At 41.7% G+C, this 25,443-nt stretch overlaps 1 protein-coding gene across 1 annotated transcript in view; it reads left to right on the top strand.

The window, feature by feature from the left end:
* The window catches only part of MED13 (mediator complex subunit 13), a 51,430-nt gene that overhangs the window by 6,169 nt on the left and 19,818 nt on the right, over nt 1-25,443 (top strand). Inside the window, exons 3-9 of the mRNA XM_053961055.1 lie at nt 5,379-5,547; nt 18,256-18,401; nt 19,394-19,591; nt 20,443-20,637; nt 21,484-21,646; nt 21,958-22,068; nt 24,044-24,727. Coding sequence (XP_053817030.1) covers nt 5,379-5,547; nt 18,256-18,401; nt 19,394-19,591; nt 20,443-20,637; nt 21,484-21,646; nt 21,958-22,068; nt 24,044-24,727 — 1,666 coding nt within the window. The remainder of the gene's footprint in view (nt 1-5,378; nt 5,548-18,255; nt 18,402-19,393; nt 19,592-20,442; nt 20,638-21,483; nt 21,647-21,957; nt 22,069-24,043; nt 24,728-25,443) is intronic.

Genomic DNA, 25,443 nt, shown 5'->3' on the forward strand with positions numbered 1-25,443 from the left:
AAAGGGAAAGGATGCTTTTTAAAACACTTTGCACCTGATGTGAGCACGGTGAGCTGCAGCCCCTTGTCTGGGAAGGATCTGTGTGTTCTGTGTCAGGCAGGAGAGGCATTCCAAGTGTTCTTGCTGCATTGATGCTTCAGCATTTCTTTAGTCCTCCATATTAGAGATGTAGCCACTTAAGCAAAACTGCTGATAAGCATTATGCAAAAATTACTGAAGCAGTTTTATCAAACTTCTGTGACTTGCTGTGAGCTCAAAGGTGACAAAGATTTAACTTTCCCCCCCCACCTCATTTTTCCTTGACCAACGTGCACGTGAAATATCTGTGGAGTCAGGTGAAAAATGCTTTGTCACAGCCAGTGAGGATTTGGCATTGTGTCATGTTGGTTGTGTGTACCATGTCACGTGCAAAATGACCTGGATAAACCAGAGCAGTGAAAGATTTTACTTACACTGCTCCATCTACCTGAATATGGAATTACTTAGTGCCGTGGAGGATATTGGATCATTTAGCTGGGAAGTTTTTCAGCTTTTCTTGTGGCTTTGTAGCCAAACTTACACCCAACAAATAGTGAGGGACAGCAGTTACCTTGTTATCTTTATAAACTGCTGTGGCTACACTCTGACAGAAAGGTTCTGCTTTGAAATAGTCAGGATTTGGAAAATATTCTGCTGGGTAGAGAGCATAAAACCCCTGTGTGTGATACTGGTAAAAGCCAAGCAGCCCAAAAGCAAACCTGGAATGGTGCTGAGTGTTTTCACTGTGGGATTTTGGGCAGTTTGGGTGTCCAGAGTCTTGGATTCAGATTCTGTTCAGTGAGTGTAGATAACAGACACCACTCTGATAGGAACAAGCTTCAGTTGTCTTACTCAGATTCTTATATTGGTATTTTAAAATTGTATTGTTTTCCTTTTTTTTTTCCTGCAAGATCTGTTGTTTCTCACTTGTTTCAGTCCCTCAAAACAGTATTTCAGTAGCTTTGCTGGGTAATTCCTGCTTTGAGCAGTTTAAAGTATTTTAACTCAAAAATCTGGGGTTTTAAGTAGAAAACTTCTACTCCAAGTGTTTCTGTCATATCATTACAATATCGTGTACAGCAGCAATTTCACATTACTCTGCTTATTTACTTCCCTTGGAATCTGAGGTTTATATAGGAAGTTTAATTGTATAAATCAGGTTTTGTGTCAGTGTTTTTATAACTGGCACAGTCATATCATGGCAAAAAGGGAACCTGTGAGGTAAAAAATGCTTCCAAAAGACAGGTCTCAGTCCTGATATGAAAGAATGGATTTTTCCCCTCTGTAACTGAAGTAATTGGGGGGAATTTTAGTCCAAAGTGGAGGCTTTGTTTCTTTGCATAGTTTATTTTAGAGGTTCATTGAGCATTAGGGAGATATTTTTAATGGAATGATAAAAACTCAGCCTGTGCAAGAACTGGTGTTTGCTGGTGCTGTGTGTTAAAGGAAGGAGGGAAATTCCTGTTCTTAAGTCTTGTTAAAAATGACATTTTCGAGGCTGTATATTTATCTGTTGCATTAGAGATTTATTTATATATATAATATGTATTACTTCTTAGAAATCCTTGATTAATAAATTTGGCTATATATCTGTGAATAACAATATGCTTTAAAAACCTGACATGAATTATATTTTAATGTTTAAAGACACTCCTTATTCAGAATTCACTAAAAATTGCAGGAGTTTTCTATTTGGTGGGTGCTCCGAATTTTTTCTTTACTCCTCCAAGAGCACCACGCAGACAGAAGGGCATAATCAGTAAAAATGAACTTTTCTGGTTCAGGTGAACTGTGGGAAGAATGAAAAGGAGAGCATAAAAGTTCTGAAGGCCTCCAGTAAAATTGGTAATATTGAGAAGGTGCTGACTGAAAAAGTTTGTTTATGTGTAGTATGCAAATTGCTTTTTCCTGGCCATTGTTTCCATGATTTCTTCATTCCCTGATAATTTTTGGCTTCATTTGAGGAAAACTCTGTCTAATATATGATGTAAAGAGAGCGGGAGCAGTGGGATACGAGTATAAATTGTTTAATGGATTGACATAAAAATAAGTGTGCTGGGGAAGAGCTGAGTGCTTTGGGCAGCTGAGAGAACTCATCAAAAATAAAGTACTTGTAACCTTCAGGTTGCCAGAGCACTTCTGTGGATAACACTTGTCCAAAGTGAAATTGTGGCTTAGCACCTTTTGAAAATGAGTCAGCAACTTCTTTTGGTTTGTTAGCAGTATCAGACTGAACATTTGAATTTATTGTTTAAGAAAGATTAGAGGACAAAAGTGCCTCTTCCTCTCCCCCTCCTTTAATGAATGGTTTGCTGTGTACAATTTTCTATTAAGTGGGAGGGGTTTTCTCATGTTGAGAAACAACAATTTGAATTAAGAAGAAAAATAGTTGGCAGATGTGAGCAGATGTCATGTTTGCTTCTCTCCACCACTAAAATGGGGGGAGGGGAATGACTAAATAGACTTCAGAAAGTCAGAGAACACTTACTGCTGGTTTTTTTTTGCATGAATTTGAATAATGTTCTGAAATGAGGGTTTCTTGAGCTGACAGCTTCTTTTACCTTCCCTTTCTGTGGCAAGGTGCACTTCACTCAGAGCAGGTGGTCTGGTGAGCAAAAATTGGAATTTTAATTGTGATTTCTGTCTCAAACCTTATGCTTTCTGCACATAACACGCTCAGCTAAGAGCTCTCTGGTTCTGCAATAACCTAAGGGAGGAGAGCTTTCAAGAATTACATCCTGGGGCAAGTTCTTGCATGGAAACTTGCTCATAACTTGGTGGTCAGCACAGCTGATCCTGAATGAAGCTTCATCCATCCTAAATGAAGCACCTGACTACAGAGAATGGAAACCTCTCCTTTGTGTGCACAGTGTGACCATCAAAACACAAGATCTGTGTTACTTCAGTATCCCTGCAATTTCAGCACCTTCCATGGCATTGCTACACTATTATAAAAAAAAAAAAAAATTAGGCATAAAAACTGGAATTAGCTCCTTCCATTCCATCTTCTAGAAGGTCCTGGATGCAGGGGATGTGCTTGGAATGATTCCTTGATATGACAAGAGCTGTGTACAAACCAAGTCTGTAACCTTTGAAATGGTGAGGAGTTTATTGTGCAGCTAAAGTCCAATATGAGCGAGCTCAGGAGTTAATGTTTGCTCTGCCGAGCTGCTTTTGGTCCTGCTCTGGAGCTGAGCTGCTGCCCCTGGGACAGGGCTGTGCCTGGGCATCCACCAGAGCTGCAGCTGGGGAGCAACCTCTGTGCTTGGCACGGGCACTTCACACCCTTTGACTTTGGACTTTTGTTGCTTTTTGTTACAAGAGCGGTGTATGATGTTTCTTTAGTGAGTTACTGTGTTATCTTGTAGCTTTACAATTTTTAAAAACAACTTTTTGCTCCGCTCCAGCGCTGGATTAGGGTGGTGGGGTGGGAAACTCGTGGTGAGGTCTCTGCTTTGGGAAGTGCTGCTCCTTGTTTTTTCCTTGTCTTTCCCAGAAAATTATTTCATGGAATGATTCATCTGTAATGATGCACACCTCCTCTTTTATAAATGATGGGGCAGGTCTGTTTACTCTTACTCTGTCCCTCAGAGTTACTGGGAGTAACTTTCTTTTACTCACAATACTGGCCTTGTGTGGGATATAGCAAAATACAAACATGGTCACCATGTTCTGCTTCCAAGAGTATTGAAATTCCTTTCTCTGTCATTTGTGTCTTAAATATTGTTTATTGTAATAATCTGTAAGGTTTTTTCCTAAGTAAAACTCTAGGTGTCTGGTTTTCTAGGTGCTCTCTAATTTAGGGCTATCAAGACTTTAGTTAATAATATTGCAACCTTTTAAGCTTGTAAGTGGCTTCCAGAGAAAGGTGAAGGGGCTTATTTCCAAGGGGGATTTAAAATGCAAGGACTTGGCTGTGTCACTGAGGTTTTCTGACCATGGAGCAAAGCAGGGGAACCAAAATGCTCTGTGAGGGAGAGGGGAGCAGGCAGGACACTGCTGTCAGACCTGTGCTGCTGAGCTCCAGCCCCAGTCCCTGGAGATGTGCAGGGACAGGGGATGTGACACATGAGCAACCTGTTCTCACGTGTGGAGCTTGGAGCAACGACCTCCACAGCTCCCCTCCGACCTAAATTGTTCCATGACTGTCCAGAGACTGGAGTAAAAATACGTCTCCTTATCTATGTCAGACAAACTTCTTGTCTCTGCTGCTGCCTGGAGTATAAAAGTATTGGCATTTGAAAAGTAACTCTGCTAGGTTAGTCCAAGGAGACCAGGATAGATGTAAACCACAGAATAGGAGGAATTAGAGCCATAAAGGTAAGATCTGATTGCCAGTGATTTAAGGACAGTATCTCAAGCTTTGTTGTATTCTTATCCTGCTATTAGTGTTGCTGGGGATGAATGATAGCAGATGTGTCCCGGGAGACACCCAGGAACTTTCAGATGTCCCTTGTTTTACCTGGGTAAGGGAATTGTAGTGCCAGTGTAGCTCTTTGGACCAGTGTTTGTGCTTTGAGGGCCTCTAGACCCTGTTCAAACACTGAGCAGGAGCCAGAGTGGTGGAAGAAGTTTCAGTTTCTTGTCATAAATCTTGCTTTTCCATCTGGCACATCAACTTGGCTTGTGCAAGTTGGATTCCGTGCCTGTGTTTGATTTGTGGGGCACAGAAGATGCCAGTGTTTGACTTCAGAATCCCATTGGAAGGAACTGGGCATTGTCTTGCTGATTTTTCTCTCTGGGTACATCAGAAAGCAGGGCTAGGCTGCTTAAATATCTTCATTTTTAATGTTGAATTAAAAAGAAAAATGGCAGTTTTGAGTCTTGTGGGGAGAGAATCGTGTTGCTCTTACCAATATTCTGAATCTGAGCATTTTTCATCATCTCTAGCAAATTGTTTATCACTGAGAGTCAGTTGATTGCTGACTTTTGTTCCTGGCTTTCTTCAGTCAGTGCTACTCAAAGCCACCAGGATATATTACGTCTGGCTTTTTCATTTTTAAGCCTAATTGTCACCAATTCTGCAGGATGAGTAATGCAGACTCCCCAAAACACGAGCCACCTTGCAGACAGATCACACAGTGCTCTTGCAGGCTGCAATGCTACTTGTTTCCTTTTGTGTACAAATAACTGGTGAATCTTCTTTCCCTGTGGGGGATGAGATATTTTTACAGCTGATCACTTTTAGCAGTCCCATCACAAAGTAAGCAGAGTTATCTGAACGTTACAGGCTGGTTTTGGTTGCGTGTTAGGCTGTGAATATCTCTTAAAAGCTTGTGGGAGAGAAAAGGGTATTGTGATATGTGTGAAATGACAGGCTGGAATTGAAAGGTGATTTCTGTTTCCCCTGTGCCTTGCAGAAGAGGAAGATGGGGTTTGGGAGAACGGGCTGTCCTACGAGTGCCGCACTCTGCTGTTCAAAGCTGTTCACAACCTGCTGGAGAGGTGTCTGATGAACAGGAACTTCGTGCGCATCGGCAAATGGTTCGTGAAGCCTTACGAGAAGGATGAGAAACCCATCAACAAGAGGTAGGAGGCTTTATTTTGCTCTCTTGAAGAAGTTGGAGGGTTTATTCTTTGTGCTAGAAGAAGGGTTTGATTAAGAATCTCCTGTGGATGATTTATCCTGGAGCCCAGGTCTCTGCTCTTTCTTATCTTGCTGCTTTTATGGAGTTCTTGAGAACTTTCTTATGAAGAAAGGAAGTAATGGTAAACAATCCCTTCTGTGCTGGTACCCATGGATAATGGGTGTTGGGAAAGAAGGCAGAGTCTTCCAGAAAGGAAGAAAAAGATACCTCAATGAAGAGACACCTGCCCTGGACCTGCAGGTGACTGGAACTAGTTCTGCTTGCTAACACCAAAGAAAGACTCCTCAGAGAGAGCTCCCACCTGAGCTTTGGATAAATTGCATCCCATGGGAGATGCTGAGAGTTTGGAATGTCAGCTCCTGGTCAGAAAAAGGATGGTGTCTGGGAATGCTGCTCTTAAAAGAATCCATGTGGCCTCCATGCTGGGGGGGGAGGAGGGCAAGGAGAGAATTTTTGATCTAAATTGGAAGGACTTCTTCTCATGGTTCTAACGTGGTTTGACACGGTCTATGTTGCCTAGCAATAAATAATGAAATGAATAAAAACTAGGTTAGCTGGAACAAGTTTAATCGCTGTTCCCAAATCAGCTTTTAAAATCCAAAGTAATTTAAAGCTTAGATGATGGGATTTTTTGTGTGGCTTTTTTTTTTTTTTTTGTGTGTGTGTGTCTATGTATGTGTTAAATCTTGCATGCAGGGAATTTTGAGATCAGTGGCTTTGCTTGTTGGGTGTGGAGTTGGCCATTGTTGGCATCTTCTGCAATAAATTTAAACTTGAAAGAAATTTAGAAGCTGTTTTGGAGCAAAAGAAGCAGAAGCACATGTTTGTGTGTGTTTCTATTAGTAGTTGTGAACTGCTGCTTTTAATTTATGTATAAACTTGTCCTTTAGTTCCAGGCATTTCTTTCTCCACCCTGGTCAGGGCAAATGTTTCCTCTCTGGGGTGTCCTTGTCCATCCATTTTTTTCTGCTATAAATCAAGAGTAAAGAGTTTACTTTTAACTTTTTTGGCCAATATTGTGTTGGCACAGGCTGGGCTTTCCTCCTTTGAGGAACTGGTTGACCAAATTGCCATTTTAAACTAGCATTAGTTATGTCCTGGATTCTCGTAGAGTAATTCTATAAAGCTCTCTAGAGCAGCTGGAAAAGCTGATGAAAGCTTTTAAAATAAAATAGCAGTGTTTGTTTAATTTGGAGGCTCTGATTCTTTTTTGAAGAAGGTCAGAATGTCAGCATGCTTGATGAAAATAACTGAAGGAACTGTGTGCTTACTCACACAATTTCATCATATGTAGCCCAGAACGACAGGAAAAAAATGTAAATAGCTTTGACAGATCTGTGTAAGATATTTTATTGTTGAGAAATTTCAGTATTTCCTACCAGATAGCTCAATACCATGTGATGCTCTGAGCACTGGCTTTTATGGAATGAAGTGGGGGAATGGTGAACAGATGTGTGCTCTCGTGGCAAATTTGGCTCATCCCTCCTAGGAGTATCTAGAATGGGGATAATCTCTGCTCTCAGGAAAGTTGGGCTCTTCAGAGGGGTCAGTTCAGGCTTGTGGGAGAAAACCAAACACTGCCATGGGTGCTTTGTGGTGCCCCCTCTGTAGCTCCAAAGTCTGGAACACTCTTGTAGTAAAAGGACCATTTTCTCATGGCCAAAGTTAAATGTGACACTGCAGCAAACCCCACATAAAGGGACTTGCAGCCAGCCTGCACAAAGCTCTGAATGTTGCACCTGGGGTGCTGATACATTTCCTACCAGACAGCTGCTCTAAAACTAACAAAAACTAAACCTTAATACAACTTCTGCATATTTTTCACTCCTTAGGATCCATTTAATCAGCCAAACCTATACAAAGTTTTAAGCTTTTTTGTAGATGTGGCTGACTTAATTAAAAACCAAATTAAATCACCAACAGCCCCTCTTGTGTTTGTGAGTATTGATGCACAGATCTTAAGAATCAGCTTTGAAGCTGTATTTTTGTCTTTCATTCCATATTACTCTGCTGTCTTTGGGACTGTTCTTTGCATTAAAGTTCAGAAACCCTGGGAAGGAATTCCTATGCCTGTGTAATTTGAGGTAATTTGGTATCCTGGGGATGTGAAGTTTGCTACCAGTGTGCTTTGGATCATAATTTATCTCACCCTGCACTTTGAGGCTTGGCCAGCCACTCTAGAGACTTGTTCCCTGTGTTCTACAGCTGCAGATATCAATCAGGTTGGTTGTTCTTGCTGGAAACCTTTAGTTTCAAGGAATTTGGCTGGAAATGGAGCAGGCAGTGCCCTTGGTGTGGAGGTGACTCCTTCCCCTGGGCTTTCTGGGGCTGTGGCAGAGCGAGCTGCAGGACCTCAGCCCCACTCTGTCCCTGTCTGTCCCTTTGAAGGATGTGCAAATAGAGCTGTTTCTTTCATTTGAAGCTGATCCCATCTGGATTTTTCCCAGTTCTGTTTAAAAGCATGTGCTTCCAGAAGGGGAGATTTTCTGGGCTCTGCTCTCCCAACAATAGCCGGCGGTTTTGGCGCAGCAGCCAGGAGGGAGGCTGTGATTTCTAATAGGTGTTGGGCTGTGATAACAGCTCCTCCAGCAGCCCTGCCTTCCTGTCTCTTGCTCTGGTGGGTTTTTTCTCCTTGTGGAAGGTTATATTAAAATAAAAAGTCTGTGCACTGTGTGTCATTGTGCATTTTAATTTTAAAAGGAAAGTCCTGAACGTTCATAATCGACGCCGGTGTGGCGTGTGAGCAGATGACCAGGGAAGTCAGAATGAGATAATTCTGAGTGTTCACTCTTTAATGATGTGACTCCTAAACAAATAAACTTATTAAACTAACCTCTATTATATGAGATCTGTTAAAATTTTTGCTGTGGGAGCAGTAACCCCTCAGCTGTTTGCGTTGTGCAGTCACGTGCTGCGAGGTAACAGCCGTGACCTGCTCTTGCCTCCCTCCCCTGCTGCTGCCCAGCTCCAAGTGAGCAAAGTGAGACACTCATGGATGGGCTGAAATCTGATCTCTGAGAACAAGTTCATAGACTTGTAACTGTCTTATTTAGGTAGAGTTTGGTTGTAGTTTAAATTTTAATTGGTGGATTTTTTAAACTCATTTTTAAATAAGGTTCCTAAGAACAGTAGTTATGAGCAAAAACTTTAGGGTTAAAGATTAATGAAACTATTTAGGAATTGAATTTTTTTAAGTTTTTTTTTTTTTTAGGCTAGAGATTCTCTGAGATTATAGGAAACATTTTTTTAATGATTTGAAAGTGGTTATAGATAGGATTATGAGTTTGGATCTGGATACTGAAAGTGTGAAAGGTGGAGGAAGTGTAGCTGGATGAGAGACTGATTATTTAGTATGAAACTTAAAAGAAGAGAAGTAAGTGTTATAGTTCACCATTACCCTGCCTGGGGAGACTCTCTGAGGGTTTCAAGTCTGCTGCTTCCACTCTTGTTCGTAGACAGGGCAGGGATGGAGCAGCTCCCTGAAGCAGGCTGTGTGTGCTGGGGTCTTGTTGCCCATTTTTAAGTGGGTGATTTCAGTTTTCCAGATGAATAAAAAAACACAGAGAGGATTTTGCTGAAGGTCTTTTCTGCAACTAAACAAAAAAAAAAAAAAATCATTGTCTCTGTATTTGTCACAACCTGTTTTGGACACTTGGAGACTACAGAAGCTCATTAATGTGGTTGAAATGACTACACTAAATTAAAATTTGACAAATAGGAATGTAATTCTCTTTATTCCTTTCCAACCAGTTGTTTTGTTACTGCTTTCAGGGATGTGGCTGTGTATGTTTTATTCCAAAATCCCCTCATAAATGTGAGATGGAGAGTGTGATCTGTTCCATCCCACTGTGTTGGTTGGATTGCTTCAATAACTGCCTTTGGATGAGACTGTTCCTCTTGCTCATTACTGGGGTATACCTGGAATAAATATAATTAGGAAAGCTGTCAGATTAAATACTATTTTAGAAACAAATTAAATAGATCAAATATGACATTCCTAATGAAGTACCAAGTGTTTATGTGAGGGACATCTCTTGGAGTTTTTGGTAAAAATTACAACTTGCTAAACTTTAACACAATTGAAATAGCAGTAAGCAAACAATTGAGTAATCCTGAATTTGTGGGTGGATCTGATAGACAGCTAGAAGTCTAGAATGCTAAAAGCTGCTATATTACTTGTATGGTTGCTTTCTTTTTTTTCCTTGTAATTGGGAAATAATGCAGCCAGTTGCAGTGGGTGGCAAAGCAGAACTTGTGTCTGACGAGTTCACTTAAAAATGGTGAAAAAACACCAGAGAAAAAACACCACACACCCAAAACAAAAAATACAAAAACCACCCCACAAGCCACTTGGAAATTCATCAGTGATAAGGTTATCATAACTTGCTGCACAGGTTTCAGGGTAATTCTGTTTACCACAAGTGTGGGTTCAGGATTTTGGAATGCCAGGCCACCATTTATTTCCCATGGAAATAGAAAATAATAAGTATATAACTTCATGGGAAGTGACTGCTGAAGAATATTCCAGAATATCGATTTGGCTTTATTTTAAACCTTTGTACATGTAATTATCTTGTTTTGAAGGTGTGCTTATCATAGTTCTGGAGAGGGATTTTTTTTTTTTCTCTACCTCATCTTGCCATGAGGAAGAAGTGGCACTCTGGGTGTGATTCCTGAGTTTGGTGCAAGCCTGGTGGCAGCCCTGCAGGCTGGAATTGGGATGGCCATGGCTGCAGTGTGAGTTTGGGGGGTATTTTTTAAATTTGGGCCCTGGGAATGGCCCGGGTGTGCCATCAGAAATGTCTGTATTGGCACTGGACAGCATGGGTGGGATCAGCTCCTGCCTGTCTGGTCTTCACTGCCCTTCAGACAAAGGGAATGCTGCTTTTAACCCACATTTCTCCCTGTTTGCTGCCCTGCTCCCAGTTCCCATGGCCATCTTTCCTCAGGAACAGAGAACTTTACTTCTTGATCCCCTGGGATGCTGTTGGGAATTATTATTATTATTAAGGAACAGAACAAGATTTTTGGGTGCTAAAGCTCAAAAATTCCTTCATACTTGAGAGAGTTAACTACTAAAACAAGGTTCACCCACAGGTTTTGGGTTTATTTCTGTCTATTTAGTCTGAATCCAAGTGATAGTGCTGGAATATTTTCTATTAAGGCTGCTCAGCTCTTTGCAGTGTAAATTTTCTCCCTATGTTAATCTTGAAATCAAACAATGTCAACATTTTTTTACAGCAGCTCTAATGAGGCTGTTCTGGCATCATGTCCCGGCAGGAGAGCAGGTGATGTTTTTCCTTTTGCTGTAGACAGCTGGAATTGAGAGCTGCTGTAAGTAGGACAGTGCAGGATAAACAGCAGGAGCTGAGAGCATTGATCACATGATTGTCTCTTTGGAATATTGGGTTGCTACAGAGACTACAAGCAGACAAATTTAGCACTTTACATCACAAAGCAGTTTTCTCTTATTTAGCTTAAATTACACTGGTAGTTGGTTCATCAGGAAAAAGGAAAAAATGATGTGGCTCTGGGTTTTTAGCTTTCAAGTATAAATCTGCTCTTTTTGTTCACTGAACAATAAACTAATACAAAAGCCATACAGATACTTCAGATTTTGTTAAATGACAATTTTATAATGCATTTCCATTTTGAACTTTGAAAAAATCTGGCTTAACAAGATGTTTGTAAATGTTTCAGGATGGGAAAGAGCAATACAGGGAAAGCTGTTCCCCTGGCTTTGGAACACAGGGATGTTTAGAGCTGTTATCCTTTTCCCAAATATGTTCTGGATCTTTATTCTTTACAGCACACATATATTTCCCTCAAGTTCAGATAATTGAGATTTGCAGCCTCAAATTAAAGGATGCTAAAATACAAGGTGACAGGTTTATTAGTCTCATTTAAGTTCTGAAATACAGGAATGTGAGCAAACTCTTTGAACTATTGTTTATAATTGTATCTGGAAAAATATATACCTTTGTGTGCATATATAAACTTCTTGCTGCCTTCTGAAAAAATCAGTTTGTTTCCTTTTAAAGAATCATGCTGGAGTTTTGCTGTGTAAAAAAGTAAAATTGGTTTTATTGGGATGAAGCTAAGCCTGTTAATAATGAAGTTAATTTAAAAATGTGGCAGTCTAAGGCAACCGTGGCTTATTCTGGAATACAGATTGCTTGCTACATTTGTTTGTTTTAGTGCACATAACTCAGTTATGGAATAAATAAATATTTTTAACTCTCAGGTCTAAGTCAAATCAAAACATCCTCAGCCACAAAGAATGCTTTGGAGAGCCTTTTGACAGGAGTCATTAATTATGTGCTTTGAACTGGAAGGGTTTTTTCTACTTTGCTATTAGCTATGTTTTTCTGCTTTGTGTTACCATCAAAATCAGCTTTCTGCTGTATTTCCCTGCCTGGCCATGGGGAGTTACTCAGGGATGCTTGGAAGAACATCTCTGCTCCATGGCTGTGTCCAGAGAGAGGAGCAGCAGGAATTCCAGCTCTGGATCCTTCATTTCTGGTACAGAACGTGCAGCTCCCTGGAAAATGTAGCTGTGCATTTGCTGAGGTTCACTGCACTGGTTTTAGTGTTCTACTTATTTCCTGTTTTGCTGATCACAGCACAGGCACACTGAATTTCCTGCTCAGAATTAAGACTGGGGAGTTTGGCAATTCAGGATTGTGGATGGGGGAGTGGGAATTGCAGCAGCAAAGGTGGGAGGGAGGTGGAGAAGAAACTTCTCCTCAGTACCTGTGGTGTTCCAGCTGCAGCTGGAAGTGTGAGTGATCCCAAAGAACTGTTCTGTTGTATCCCAGCTTGGCTAAAAGGAAAAGAGAATGAAAAACAGGAAGGGAAGGGGCTTAGGGCTTCATGGGGGGTGTCTGTCACCTTAAACTTTTTTTCCTTATAAATTTAATTTCCAAAAGATCCAATTTAATTGTAAGACTGTGTTCTCCATCCCAGGAATTTATTATGGAAGGGAGCGATCAGATTTTCAAAAGGAGGTTCTTTGATGCTTTGAATTTATTTCAGTGGCATCCAGTGGTGAAGGACAGCTCTTGGGAGAAGCTGAGGGTTGGGAACTCTCCATTCTTGTCAGCCAGTCCTGGGATTGATCCTTGGGGAAAATGCCCCACACTGGCCAAGATGTACCAATTTTTTGGCAATCATTTTATTACTGACTGAAAGAAAATGCCCCACACTGGCCAAGATGTACCAATTTTTTGGCAATCATTTTATTACTGACTGAAAGAAAATGCCCCACACTGGCCAAGATGTACCAATTTTTTGGCAATCATTTTATTACTGACTGAAAGAAAATGCCCCACACTGGCCAAGATGTACCAATTTTTTGGCAATCATTTTATTACTGACTGAAAGAAAATGCCCCACACTGGCCAAGATGTACCAATTTTTTGGCAATCATTTTATTACTGACTGAAAGAATGGTGCAAGTTAATGAATTAATTAGGGCCTGAGCTCAGTGGTGTCTTTGTGCTCCTGAGGCAGGTGAGTGTGCCCTGCTGGAAGGGTCAGGAGTGGGGTCAGCAGTGGGCTGAGCATCCGTGCTGGGGCAGGAGCTGCACTCTGCAGCCTGAGCTCCCTGTGCAGGGAGGGGCAGGCACGGGCTGCACTTGAGAAGGATTCTGTAAATATTTTGGTTGGGTTAGCAGCGCTTTGGCAGCATAAGGTGCTCCCACTTCAACTCAGAAGTAATTCACAAAGACAAGCTAGGAAAACAGGAGATAGTAATTACATAAAACAAACATTTTCTCTTTCAGCTGAAACATTTGGATTTTTTTTTTTTTTAATTTACTATTAAAATGTGCTTTTAGTTGGAGCCTTCCTTGTGCTGGTGCTGTCATGAGGAGGTGATCTGAGTGTGGGTTAGTGGGGTCCTAATGCAGCCAATGGTTGGGAAGCACTTTGAAGATCTAAAGCTCTACAGAAGTCCTAATGTGGAGACAAAACCAGTCCTAATTACCTTTTTATCAAGAAGATATTTTCAGATTTGCTAATGGAAACCTCCTGTAGATGTGGATTTTAGTGTGGTTTCCCCTCCTACCCTTCAGTTATTCTTAAAAAGGTAGAAGTAGAAATTGTATTGGATTTATCCACAGCAGCTTCTTTTTTTTTCCCCTCCATAAAATCATAATCCTTTGTCTCTGAAACGAAAACATCTTTGTTTTGTGTGATTAGAGTGAAGAGGGAGCATGGGGGAATCAAATGGTTTTACACAAATGTATTTTAATGGAGTGTAGATGAGGACTGAAGGTTGCTTCAAAAAGCATTATTCCCAAGGAGTCTCATTCTTATTTTATTTTGTATTTGTTTTTAAAGTTGCTTTCAGCATTGGACCTCAATCTAATTGAATTCTGGTGTGTTCAGATCAAAAAGTCATAAAGGATCCTTGTTCTGATGGCACTTCATATCTCTACTCAGAAATCAGTTGGGAACGGGATTATTGATACCTAAATTCTGTGATTAGTACTTCAGTGAAATTAATTAGAAATATTAATGGAGCAACTTGATGTTCAGGGTAGGACAAAAAGAGTTTTTTCTGAGAATTAGGATTTTGTTTTCAGAACTTTCTGAATAAAAGTATATTCAACAATACATGATGGTAGTGGTAAAAGTACTAAAAAGAGAGGTTATCAATGCTGACTTTAGCATCAGATTTTTTTTTATTCTATATCTGACCTTAAGGACATCACTGATTCCCTCTTCATGCAGAATAAAATTTCAAAGTGTTGAGGTGTAGGGGTTTTTTTTCATATTTGAGTGCTGAGATGCTCTGCACAAATTACCAGTGATCTTCTGAGCTACCTAAAATAGTCTGCAAATAAAAATAGGATGAACTCTCCGTTAGCAGGCAGGAAACCACCAGCCTGATTCTGTTACTGTGTCCTTGACTGAATTGTAAAGATAATTTGCCTATTTACCCCAAAGTGATACGTGGCAGACTTTTTGCTTGATTAGGATTTTTGGCTAAAAAGGTGAGGTGAGTTATTGAGGAGATTAGAGGAGGACTTAGATAAGTGGTGGGTGTATATATATATATATATATACTTATATATATACTTATATACTTATATATATATATAAAACTTTTTGTTTTTTCTTTTTAATTAGATTATGGTAAAGTTAATTTAATTAGATTATGGTAAAGTTTGGAATATTCTTCCCAAGCTGAGGCTGTGCACTGGCAGCCATGCTCTAGAAACTTAAAGAGTTGGAGGATGTTCAAATGTATTAATTTAAACAAAACAATAATAAGAAGCCTGCATGTTTGTAGAGTTTCTTGCTAAGCCCATACAATAATTTGTGTGGGGGCATCCAGTTCTGTAGAGCTCTGGTTCTTCGTGTTCCTTCCTCCTTTTCTCCACTCCCTCCAAAGAGCTTCCCTGTGGTTTTGATTTTTTTTTCCTATTTTAATTAGGATTCTTTATTTATATTTCTTGTGATTATTTCCACATGCATTGCTATTTCTTAAGTTCTGTGACCTGAAATAATTTAAATGTGAGGAAGCAGTTTCTGAGCACAACTGGCTCAGAAGAAACAAACTGCATTTGAGTCCTTGAAGTGTTAATTTTGCCTTTCAGGTTAACCTTTGTTTTAAAGCACACTGGTGCTTCCAGGGGATACTTTGTGTCCCGGGTGGGATCTCTTTCCCTTATCCCGAGTTCCCAGACTCCCTTTTTTGCTGTGTATTTCTCATGTGAAACATATTATCCTCCTGGCCAGAACTCTGCTGCACCTCTAAAAGAAAACCCCCCGGTGCTGTGCATTGTTCTGCTGTTCAACGCTTACATTTATAGCCAGGATTAGTGGAAATTGGGTGATATTTGGGTTTTCCAGGATGCATTGTGGCAGTGGATCCTCTCTCCATGCCATGGAGGCAGAGCTGGGAACAATGGCAGTGGCAGCACTGGGTGCTCACTCCTTGGATTATTTTGTTGGAAACCTCTCCCCTGCTGAGTTGGGGGAGAAAAGAGATCTGATTTGGGCTCTTTTTTCCTTGTTTGTATTTTTGGATTTGGCTTTTGCATGGTGACCTTGAGTTTTCCTTGCTCCTCCTTAGGACTGGTTTTGCAGTGTGATGAATTGAAATGCTTCTGTTATCATGCTGATGCCTCCCTTTGTCTTGGTTTATCTGAATTCCATCAGATTATGCTGTGATTGTTTGCCCTTTATCTGGCTAACAATTGGGTGTTTACAAGAGGTGAAGCTTAATTGCATTTAAAGTGTATATAGGGAATATGTGCTTTTATTTTTAAGTTTTATCTTGCTGATACTGAGCTTCTGAATCATGTCTGTCACAGGGAGCCAAGGCACTGCCACCTCCTTCACCCTAAAACATCCAATATGGTTTGGAAAATAGAATTCAGTTGGAAAATCAGTCTTCCACCATTTGCATAAGGATTACAGTTCAATCAGATTTCCATACTGGAATTTAGTGGTGTGTCCTGGCCACCTGACTTCTGTTACACTTGAAGGCATCACCAAGATGCTCAGCTCCATCCTCACTGCATTTTTAGATGTAACTTTCCTGGCATTCCTGAGCAGTGTGGGTTTCAGCTGTTAGGAAGCAGTTCATAATTCATCCACATCTTGCCTTTTTTGCCCCTGAGCAAAGCTGGAGAACTGTTGTCCCTCAGAGCAGTTCCTCAGTGGGGTCACTGCAACTCCTGCTTTAAGGTGCTGGAATAAAAATGTGCTGCTCTTCCTGCTCCTCCATGAGCACTCTGAGGGTTCTCTCATCCTTTTTGGATAGTTTTGGACCTCAATTTTAAATCTTTGTTCCACCTGTTCCACCTTTCTCCTCCCTGACTCTGAGGCTTGGGGGTGAGAGTGAACCAACCCATCTCCATTTCCATGGATTGAATGGACTGTGCCAATTCCAGAAACATTTCTTTCCCTTTGCTGTTCCCCATGCCACTGTTTCCCTCTGGGAAAAAAACATCTTGGAAATGGCTCTAAAATATTCCCAGTACCTGTGCAGGTTGTGTTTTAATGTGTTCTGGTGCCCGTGGGTTCTCCCAGCCCTGGAGCTGTTTGTGGCTTTCCCAGGAATGCCAACCTGGCTTTTAGTCTAAGGAACAGGAATGTCCCAGGGCCTTCATGCCATGCTGGGCACTGGCTGGTGGGATCAGGTTGTATTTTTGGGACACAGTGGTGTTGCGTTCCTTTTTTGGCTGCAGTAGTTCATGGAGTGTCTTTTCCATGGGATTATGCAAAAATCCTCTCCAATATCTGCTTTTTGACTGGCTAAAATCAGTGTTTCCTGTGGCTTGATCCCTTTTTTTTCCTGAGACTGAGCAGGGTTTTGCTGCTCCCTCCTTACAGAGGAAGATTTATTTTCTCACCAGCACTTTATGAAGTTCTTCTCAGGTTCTCTTTGACCTTGGTCCTTCTCTGGCCGTGATGTTGGACCTAATTTAAGGTCCAAATGAGCAGCATCTTCTGCTTTTAAACATCTGCTCTTTTCCTGCTGGAGTGCATCAATCTGGCAGACACTTGGGATAACTTGTAGCCACTATAACTGAGGAATGTTGTGACTGTACAGCTCCTTTAAAAGGGGGGAAAAAGGTTGGTATGAAGATGTGCCACTTGTGGCAGGGATCTGCTTGGTTTTGCCTTCCTTTCTTGCTGCCCTTAAATTCAAATTGGTGAAATATATTTCGAATAAACCATGGAGTTGATGTGGATGCAACATAAAATGTTTTCCTGGTTGTCCTTGCAGGGGTCAGCTGTATTTCTGTGACAACAACACAGAGCAGGGCCCCAAAAATGAGAAATTCTCTGCAGAGTGATCGTGTGGAGTAAAAGGTTTTGTGTGGTTGCTCACTAATAACTGCACAGCACTGGGAAACAGCATTTAAATCAGAGGTGTAGGAAGGAGAAATGTTCATTGCTGGGGAGTTTTCTGCTGTTCAAGCCTGTTGGGTTTTTTTTCCCCCTGAAACTCTGGACCATGAGAGACGCTGTCAGTGAAGCATCTGCTATTAAACATTGACACTTGCCTTAATGACTTTAATTAAGAATGTCTTGAGCCTTGGTTTTTTTTAATTGATTGTATCTTCCCTTTTGTGTGTAGGTATGGGATTTCATTTTTAGTTACTTGATAGGCTTCAAGAACATGAAGATAAGATTCAATTTAAATAACAAAACAAAACCACTTCTCAAAGCTGTTGCCATTCTTCTTGCTCTTAAATAAGTGACTTGTTGGCTGATATTAAATTCTGCTTAGTGAAGCTGTGACAGGACAACCTAGATATGACCTCATTAAAAATAAAATATGTTCAGAAATATTTCTAGAGATATTAAATAAATGCATAAGGTATAAAAATATTAAATTACAGGTTTTTGTCTTGTAAAAATTTATGGTTTAAATTTCCTCAAGACAGCAAAATATAAAGTGTCAGACTGAAGAAATTGAAAACTTAGTGCCTGTTGTTTTCTAACTGATTTTTCTTTAGGTTTATAAAGGGAACATATATTTAGCATTTTCTTGCTGTTTACATAGAAGGGTGTTTTGGCTACTTCCATTAATGAATATATTGTGAGGAAATGCCTGAAAACTACTGAAAAAGAGACTACTTAAAATTCTGTGCTTCAGACTTATTTTCTGCTGTTGCCTTTGCAGTGAGCACTTGTCCTGCTCGTTCACCTTCTTCCTGCATGGGGACAGCAACGTGTGCACCAGCGTGGAGATCAGCCAGCACCAGCCCGTGTACCTGCTCAGTGAGGAGCACCTCACCCTGGCCCAGCAGTCCAACAGCCCCTTCCAAGGTGGGATTGCTGCCTGTGGCACCTGCATTCATCCTCTGCCTGCTCCCTGAGGCCTTGGGCCGGGCTGGCAGTGGGGGCAGAGTGTGCCCTGCTGTCCCCAGCTGTGCCCTGTGCTCACACAGCCACGTGCTGTGTGCTGGCCCCGCTGCAGGTGGAGCATCTGCATATTCATCTCTTGGCATGTAATTGAGCCATTTGTCCTCATGACACCCTTTCCAAGTACTGTCATTTTGGTGACTTAAATATTTTGTTGTTTCAACCTTATAACCCCCAGATACCTTCACCAACCCTCTATCAGAAACCCATTTTTGGCTCAGTGTATTTAACCTGTTGACACCCTCTCCCCTTTTCCCTTGGCTCTTCCTTGCCTGTGAATCCCTGTGGTTCCCCAGCAGATGCAGGTTGTGCTCTGGAAGACAGAGGAGTGCTGGGGCCTGAGTCTGGTCAGTGGGGCTGTGTGATCCCTCCCTGCAGAAACCTCCTCTCCTGCATGGCCACACACCTTCAGTAATGCTCAGTGTCCAAACTTGCTTTTTTTTTCTGAATGCAACTTAACAGCAGCTGTGCTTCCCTACTGTGGACAAGACTAAACATGAATCAGATGATTCCCTATGTATTCCCTGTTGTTGTAACCAGCTGAATGAAAGGATGAGGAAACACCTAAACTCTGCCAGGATTTGGAAGTGTTTCTTTATCCCACCTGTATCTGAGACTCCTCGCAAGCTGAGATGAAAACCTGCCTGTTGCTTGTTTGAGTGGATTAATTTGTAGTTGTTATTGTGGTTCCTCAATTCTTACAGTACCTATAAATTTAACAATGGGAACCTATTGCCAAAAGCTTGGGTAGTGTAAATCATGATTAGGCTGCATTTTGACTTACCAATGGTAAGTTGTTTGTTTGGTGTGGCTGAAATTAGAGTGCTGCTATTGCAGAGGGGAAGAGGGAATTTGGTGTGACTATCATCTCCAATGGATTTTTATTTCTGTTTTAGTTATCCTGAGCCCCTTTGGGTTGAATGGCACACTCACAGGGCAGTCCTTCAAGCTTTCTGATTCATCCACAAAAAAGCTGATTGGGGAGTGGAAGCAATTCTACCCCGTCACATCCAACTTGAAGGAGGGATCTGAGGAAAAGCAAGAAGAAATGGATTGGGAGGATGATTCTTTAGCTGCTGTTGAAGTCCTTGTTGGTGAGCCTGATTACCTTTAATTACTGAAATAAACTGGCTGATGAAACGTGCAAAATTCTGAATGCAGAAGTGACCCCATTTGATTCCTTTGCAACAATAGTTGTTGGCTTTTGTTTTCCTGTTTGATGCTCAGGACTATCTATGATGAGTTGCTGCTCAAAATGGATTTTGCAGACCCATTAGTAGGAGGCCTTTTTCTTATGTGGCCTGAGAGGGAAGATTTAAAAAAAAACAATAATTAAGAGAGTAAAAAAAACTCCTGGATGATCACTGTTGACATCTGAGCTGAGTCAAAAGCAGGTTGTGCTGTTTCAGAGTCTGTGCAAATTCAAACAGAGCAGACTTGCTTTTTAGGGATGTCTTCAAAACCAGTCCTGGGGAGCCTGATGTACTCAGGCACTGCCTTTATCCGCTGTTTTTCCCAAAATCCCAGCCCCTGGATGCTGTGGTTTGTTCTGCTGTGGATTGGTGAACTTTGATTTCCCAGAAAATGTAATCCCTTCTCTGTGAGGAGCTCGTAGTGCAGTGCTGGCTGGAGACCCTCGTGCTGCTGGGGATGTTGGCAGTGCTACATGATGCTAAAAAGGATTTTTCCAGCCTTTATAAAACAAAGTGACAGAAGCAGGTAGCAGCATGTGGATATCTCTGCCTACACAAAGCCCTTTTTATTCATTCACCCAAATCCTCTGGATAAAGCAAATCAAGCAATGATGGAGGTGACAACAGATGTTTTTTGTCCAAGGAGATGCTTCAGTAGGTAGAAAAGGGTCTGTCAGCTCAGGAGTACCTGCTAAAATGATTCATTTGATGACTGTGAGTGTAACTAACTGGGCAATGCCCTCTCTTGGCAGCTGGGGTGAGGATGGTGTACCCGGCGTGCTTCGTGCTGGTCCCTCAGACAGACATCCCTGCTCCCAGCTCCGTGGGGGCTCCCCACTGCTCCACTGCCTGCCTGGGGGTCCACCAAGTGCCTGCTTCCACCAGAGACCCTGCCATGTCCTCGGTCACCCTGACGCCACCCACGTCCCCAGAGGAGGTTCAGACAGGTGGGAAGGAATTGGCTTCTGCATGAGGGAATTGTTTCCATGGCTTCTTCTAACACAGCAGTGTTTGCAGGGGATTCAGTGCTCTGTGTGCAGCTGGCGTGGTAGGAAAAATCACATTTCTTTAGTCCTAAGTTTGTTGTGGTAAAACTGTGTCACCAGCTGTGGGCAAAATGAACTGAAGGTCTTCTGTAAGCTGCTGAAACTAGAGCTGCTGCTGCACTTGATGTTGTTACCAGTACTTTGGATTGCTCTGGGGAAGTTTTTGGGGTTTTTCCCCTCTGTGGCATGGCTGTGTTCTGACACAGCTCCATAACCCCTGTTGTGCCCTCGGTCATTAGTGAAAGGTGATGTTTTCTCCCAGCCCAGGAAGGTTGGCTGTACTTAAGTTAACAGTAAGGCTGTGTGCCCTCTGCCCTGGGTGTGAGCAGTGCTTGTGGGGAGCTGATTTAGGTCACAGCAGGTGACACTCACTGATAGTTTCAGGTGACATTTACATAAGTTTTATTGTGCAGAAGAGGCTTTGTTTCCTTTTTCTTCCATGATCTTCTGTTACCCAAGCTTGACCCGTTTTTTAAAATCATAATCTTGACTTTGCTCAAGTTGTTTTCTATTTCAGGTCACTTTCATCAAAGATAAAGAACATCCAGCCCACTTACAACATAAACATATATGGTGCTTTTTAATATGTCCTATGATAATCTGCTACTATTCTTAAATTTTCTGTGTGTTTTTATTTCCTAACACTGAATCAAGAAGATACTTTTCTTCTTATGGTGTTTGAATTAGAGTGATAGACACTGCATTGTCTCACTGCCTGAATCTCTTTCCTCTGGTGCTGCTTTTCAGTTGATGCTCAATCTGCCCAGAAATGGGTGAAGTTTTCCTCGGTTTCGGACGGATTTATCTCGGACAGTACCAGCCATCACGGTGGCAAAATCCCCAGAAAACTGGCCAACCAAGTGGTGGACAGAGTCTGGCAAGAGTGCAACATGAACAGAGCACAGAACAAGTATGTATTATCCTCTGAAGCCAAAAATACCAATATTTGGTGTGTTCCTTGTAGCAGTTAGTTCTGTTTAGGGTGCTGTGACTGCTGGTGGAATGTACTTTACTCTTCTAATAAACCATTTCTAAAGAAGATAATTTTTTTCCTAACTTTTTAGGAATGATGTACTTAGTTCTCAGTTTAATATGTCAGGAAAAGGCTATTTATCCTTTCTTTGCTGAATCCCTTGTCACCAAACTGCTCTTGAGCTTTGCCAGAAGATAAGAGAAGAACATATGTTGCTCCCAAATAACTCTCCTGGTATTGAATCCTAGGAGGAAGTATTCTGCTACATCAAATGGCTTGTGTGAGGAGGAGACAGCTGACAAGGTGGCATCCTGGGATTTTGTTGAAGCCACGCAGAGGACAAATTGCAATTGTTCAAGGTACAGCACTTGGCAGAGGCACAGCCCGGCCGTGTTCGCCGGGGCTGAAGTGCTCAGGAGAGGCTCCTGATCTCTCCTGCAGGAGTAATTAAGCAGTAGCTGCTTGGAGGAAAGCTGGAACAAAATTTGTATCTCCTTTCCTAAATGTCATTGGAGGTCTTGAAATTCTGCCCAAGGAGTTACTGCAGAGGTTGGAGCTGAGGGGGGCCTGCTGCCAGTGCAGGGACAATTCCCAAGTCCTGGGCTGGAATTCCATATGGATGTGGGCAGTCACCCTCTCATGGGCAGCTTTCTCAGGGAGTGCTGTTTATTTAGGATTTAAGCAACTCTTCTAGAGGGCTGTGGCATTAGCCTTGAAGGGAGAAAGCTGTTAATCATGAGCTTGGTGAATAGGAATAAAACCCCCAGACCTGCTCTCTGGGAAGGGTGGCATTCCATGGGTGGCTGTGTGGAAAACTGCTCCTCTGGGAGTGAATGCCAGTGTGTGTTTTTTATATTAGCTGGGGAAAAAGGAGATCAAAACAAAGGGCAAAATGTCTGAGATTAAATATATATGTATATATATGTGTGTATATAATCTACAGCCTTTTTGGAGGCTGCAATGCCACACGCTGTTAATACAGGTATTTAAAATAAATGGAAACATTAATTTCATTGAATTTTCAATTTCTGTACTTATGGCAGAATATTAATCTTTAGGTGACTGAAGTGTTGCAATAGGTTTAAACACTTTCTCTGATTTAAATGTTACACTGATTACCTTGCAGGGAATATTGGTATCTTAGGAAAAAATTACTGTCTGGAGGATGTAGCATTTTGAGATAAATGCATTTTTTAAACTCCCTTATTGAAATGGTTGGTTAAAGTTCTGTGGAAATCCTTGTGTCCTGAGAAGAGCTGGGGTGTGGAGGAGGATTAAATGTTCTTTTCAAGGAGAATTTAGCTATGATAGCACTAGTTAAGAGCAAACCAATCAATTAACTATGTGAGGTGTGTATTAGAAATATGCAGTTGCCTAAAGAGAAATTGCAAAGACCTAAACCTCCTCATTATTCCATGTGTTTTGAATTCTAAGTGGAGAAAAACATGCGGATATGTGTAAGCGTTTAAAGTAAAAATAGATTTTGATACCTCTTACCTTTTATCCCTGCCTAATCCTGTTTTTTCAATACAAGTGCTTCTTAACTTTGCTAATGAAAGAGTGGCGAAGAACTCCCAGGCACGGAGCATGTACCTGCAGTTCAATGGCTTAATCATAAACATTTCATTCTACACTTCAGTATTTCATGTGCCTCATTCTGTCAGATGGTCCTGAAAGTTGGCATCTTGAACTTGCAGATGAAATGTTTAAGCTCAAGTGCATTTACACTGAACAGACCCAGCTGTATTAATGCAGTTGAGAAACTGCGTTTTTCTTTTTCCCACACTTGCTAAATTTGTAAGTAAGCAGCTACAAAAGCCTTGTAATAGCTTGGAAATAGCTTTTGTAGGAGTGAGCTTGGCTTCTTGGTTCTTGGTGTTAATTTTGCAGTCCTTAACCCAGTGAGGCTTGGGCAGCTCTCTTGGCTGGTGTCGGTGTTTGAATTCCAGAAGCCATTCACTAATTCTTACGTTGTCCTACTGATTCGTCAGTGCTGGCACAAGTTAAAAATGATGAGGTATTCATGTGACAATCTATTTCTGCTAAAGCAGTTATAAAATACTGTCTTAATTCTGAGGATTACTTGTGTGTTTGGCTCATAGGACAGATGTAACAATTTTTAAGATGGTATTCTAAAATCATACAGTGCTGCTCAAGTCACTCAAATTCTGCTCAGAAAGAAGAGGCAGCTTCACTTCGGAACAGTTTCGGTTTCAGACATCTCTCACGGGCTGTTTAATGGCCTAGAAGCAGGTTCTTATCTAGTGAAAAAGAACACCATAGACATATTTGAAAGATTAATGTGCACTCTTTTCCCTTGTATTAATTCTGCAGGCACAAAAATCTCAAACCAAGAAATTCAGGTCAACAGGGGCAGGCCCCACCTGTGGGCCCCCAGCAGCCGGCGGCTCCGAAGCACAAGACAAATGAGAAGCAAGACAAAGGGGATAAGCCACAGAAACGCCCTTTGACTCCTTTTCATCATCGTGTATCTATCAGTGATGATGTTGCCATGGAGGCAGATTCAGCGAGTCAGAGGCTTGTGATGGCTGCACCAGACAGCCAAGTGAGGTTTGCCAATATCCGAACTGCCGACGGAGCAAAGCCCCCGCAGCTGCACGGGGCCGAGCTGGCGAACTCGCCGCAGCCGCCGCCGCTCAGCCCCCACCCCTGCGACGGCGCCGACGAGGGGGTGCCCAAAGCTCCCTCCACGCCCCAGAGTCAACATTTCTACCAGATGCCAACGCCAGACCCCTTGGTCCCCACAAAAGCAATGGAAGACAGGCTCGATGGCTTGTCCCAGCCTTTCCCAGCCGCGTTCCCCGAGGTTATAGAGCCCACCGTGTACGTCGGCACTGCCGTCAATTTGGAGGAGGATGAAGCTGACACGACTTGGAAGTATTATAAAGTTCCAAAGAAAAAGGATGTGGAGTTCTTACCACCCCAGCTTCCAAATGATAAGTTGAGAGATGATCCAGTAATACCTGCTGGACAGGAAAATGTAACATCAGTTACAGAGTAAGTGGTGCTTGATCCTGGGGTAACAACTCGAGAAGTGAGGGAACAGGAAGGCCAAAGGCAGGAGTTTCTCAGCAGAAGGAGCAGTAATGCTGAGGGTGTGAGCACAACTCTGGTACAAGAAGTGAATCCTTGTGAAATGGGAGGACAAAGCACAGTCACATCTGCAGCAAGACTTTCCAGCTTTTCCTCATTTTAGCTCTGATTTAACTGACAGCAATGATATTTATTTTTATACTATAAAGTTAATCTGCAGCCAAATGATGCCTATTAGGGACTTAAGTCCCTTCCTTCCCCCCTCCTCTCCCCCTCCAAAAAAAAAAAAAAAACAAAACGTTTTCACTTTAGTATTTGATTTCTTCATTATTTGAAGGAATATGGATGGTCTCAGCTGCAGAGATCCTGTTAAAGTTTCTTCTCTCATTTCTGCTCCTGTTTTCACTTAGAAGAGCTGATGTTACAAGCCCCAGCTTGTAGAACATTCTGCTCTGCTGCTTGTTTCCATTGGGATAAAGGAATTGGTCACATTGGATACTGTTTTGAGTAAATTCTGGAGCTTAGGGCCACTGGAAGAAAACAAACTCTGGTGGTTTTAGTGTTAAAACTTTGAGCTCTGTTTTACAGCAGAATGAGCCAAGATGAATTTGCTTTACCAGTTAGAGCAAAAACAAACTCCCCAAGAAAGATCACCACCACCAAATGCCCAAAACCCCTGA

This window comes from Vidua chalybeata, chromosome 20 (genome assembly GCF_026979565.1).
Source record: "Vidua chalybeata isolate OUT-0048 chromosome 20, bVidCha1 merged haplotype, whole genome shotgun sequence".
NCBI lineage: Eukaryota > Metazoa > Chordata > Aves > Passeriformes > Viduidae > Vidua > Vidua chalybeata.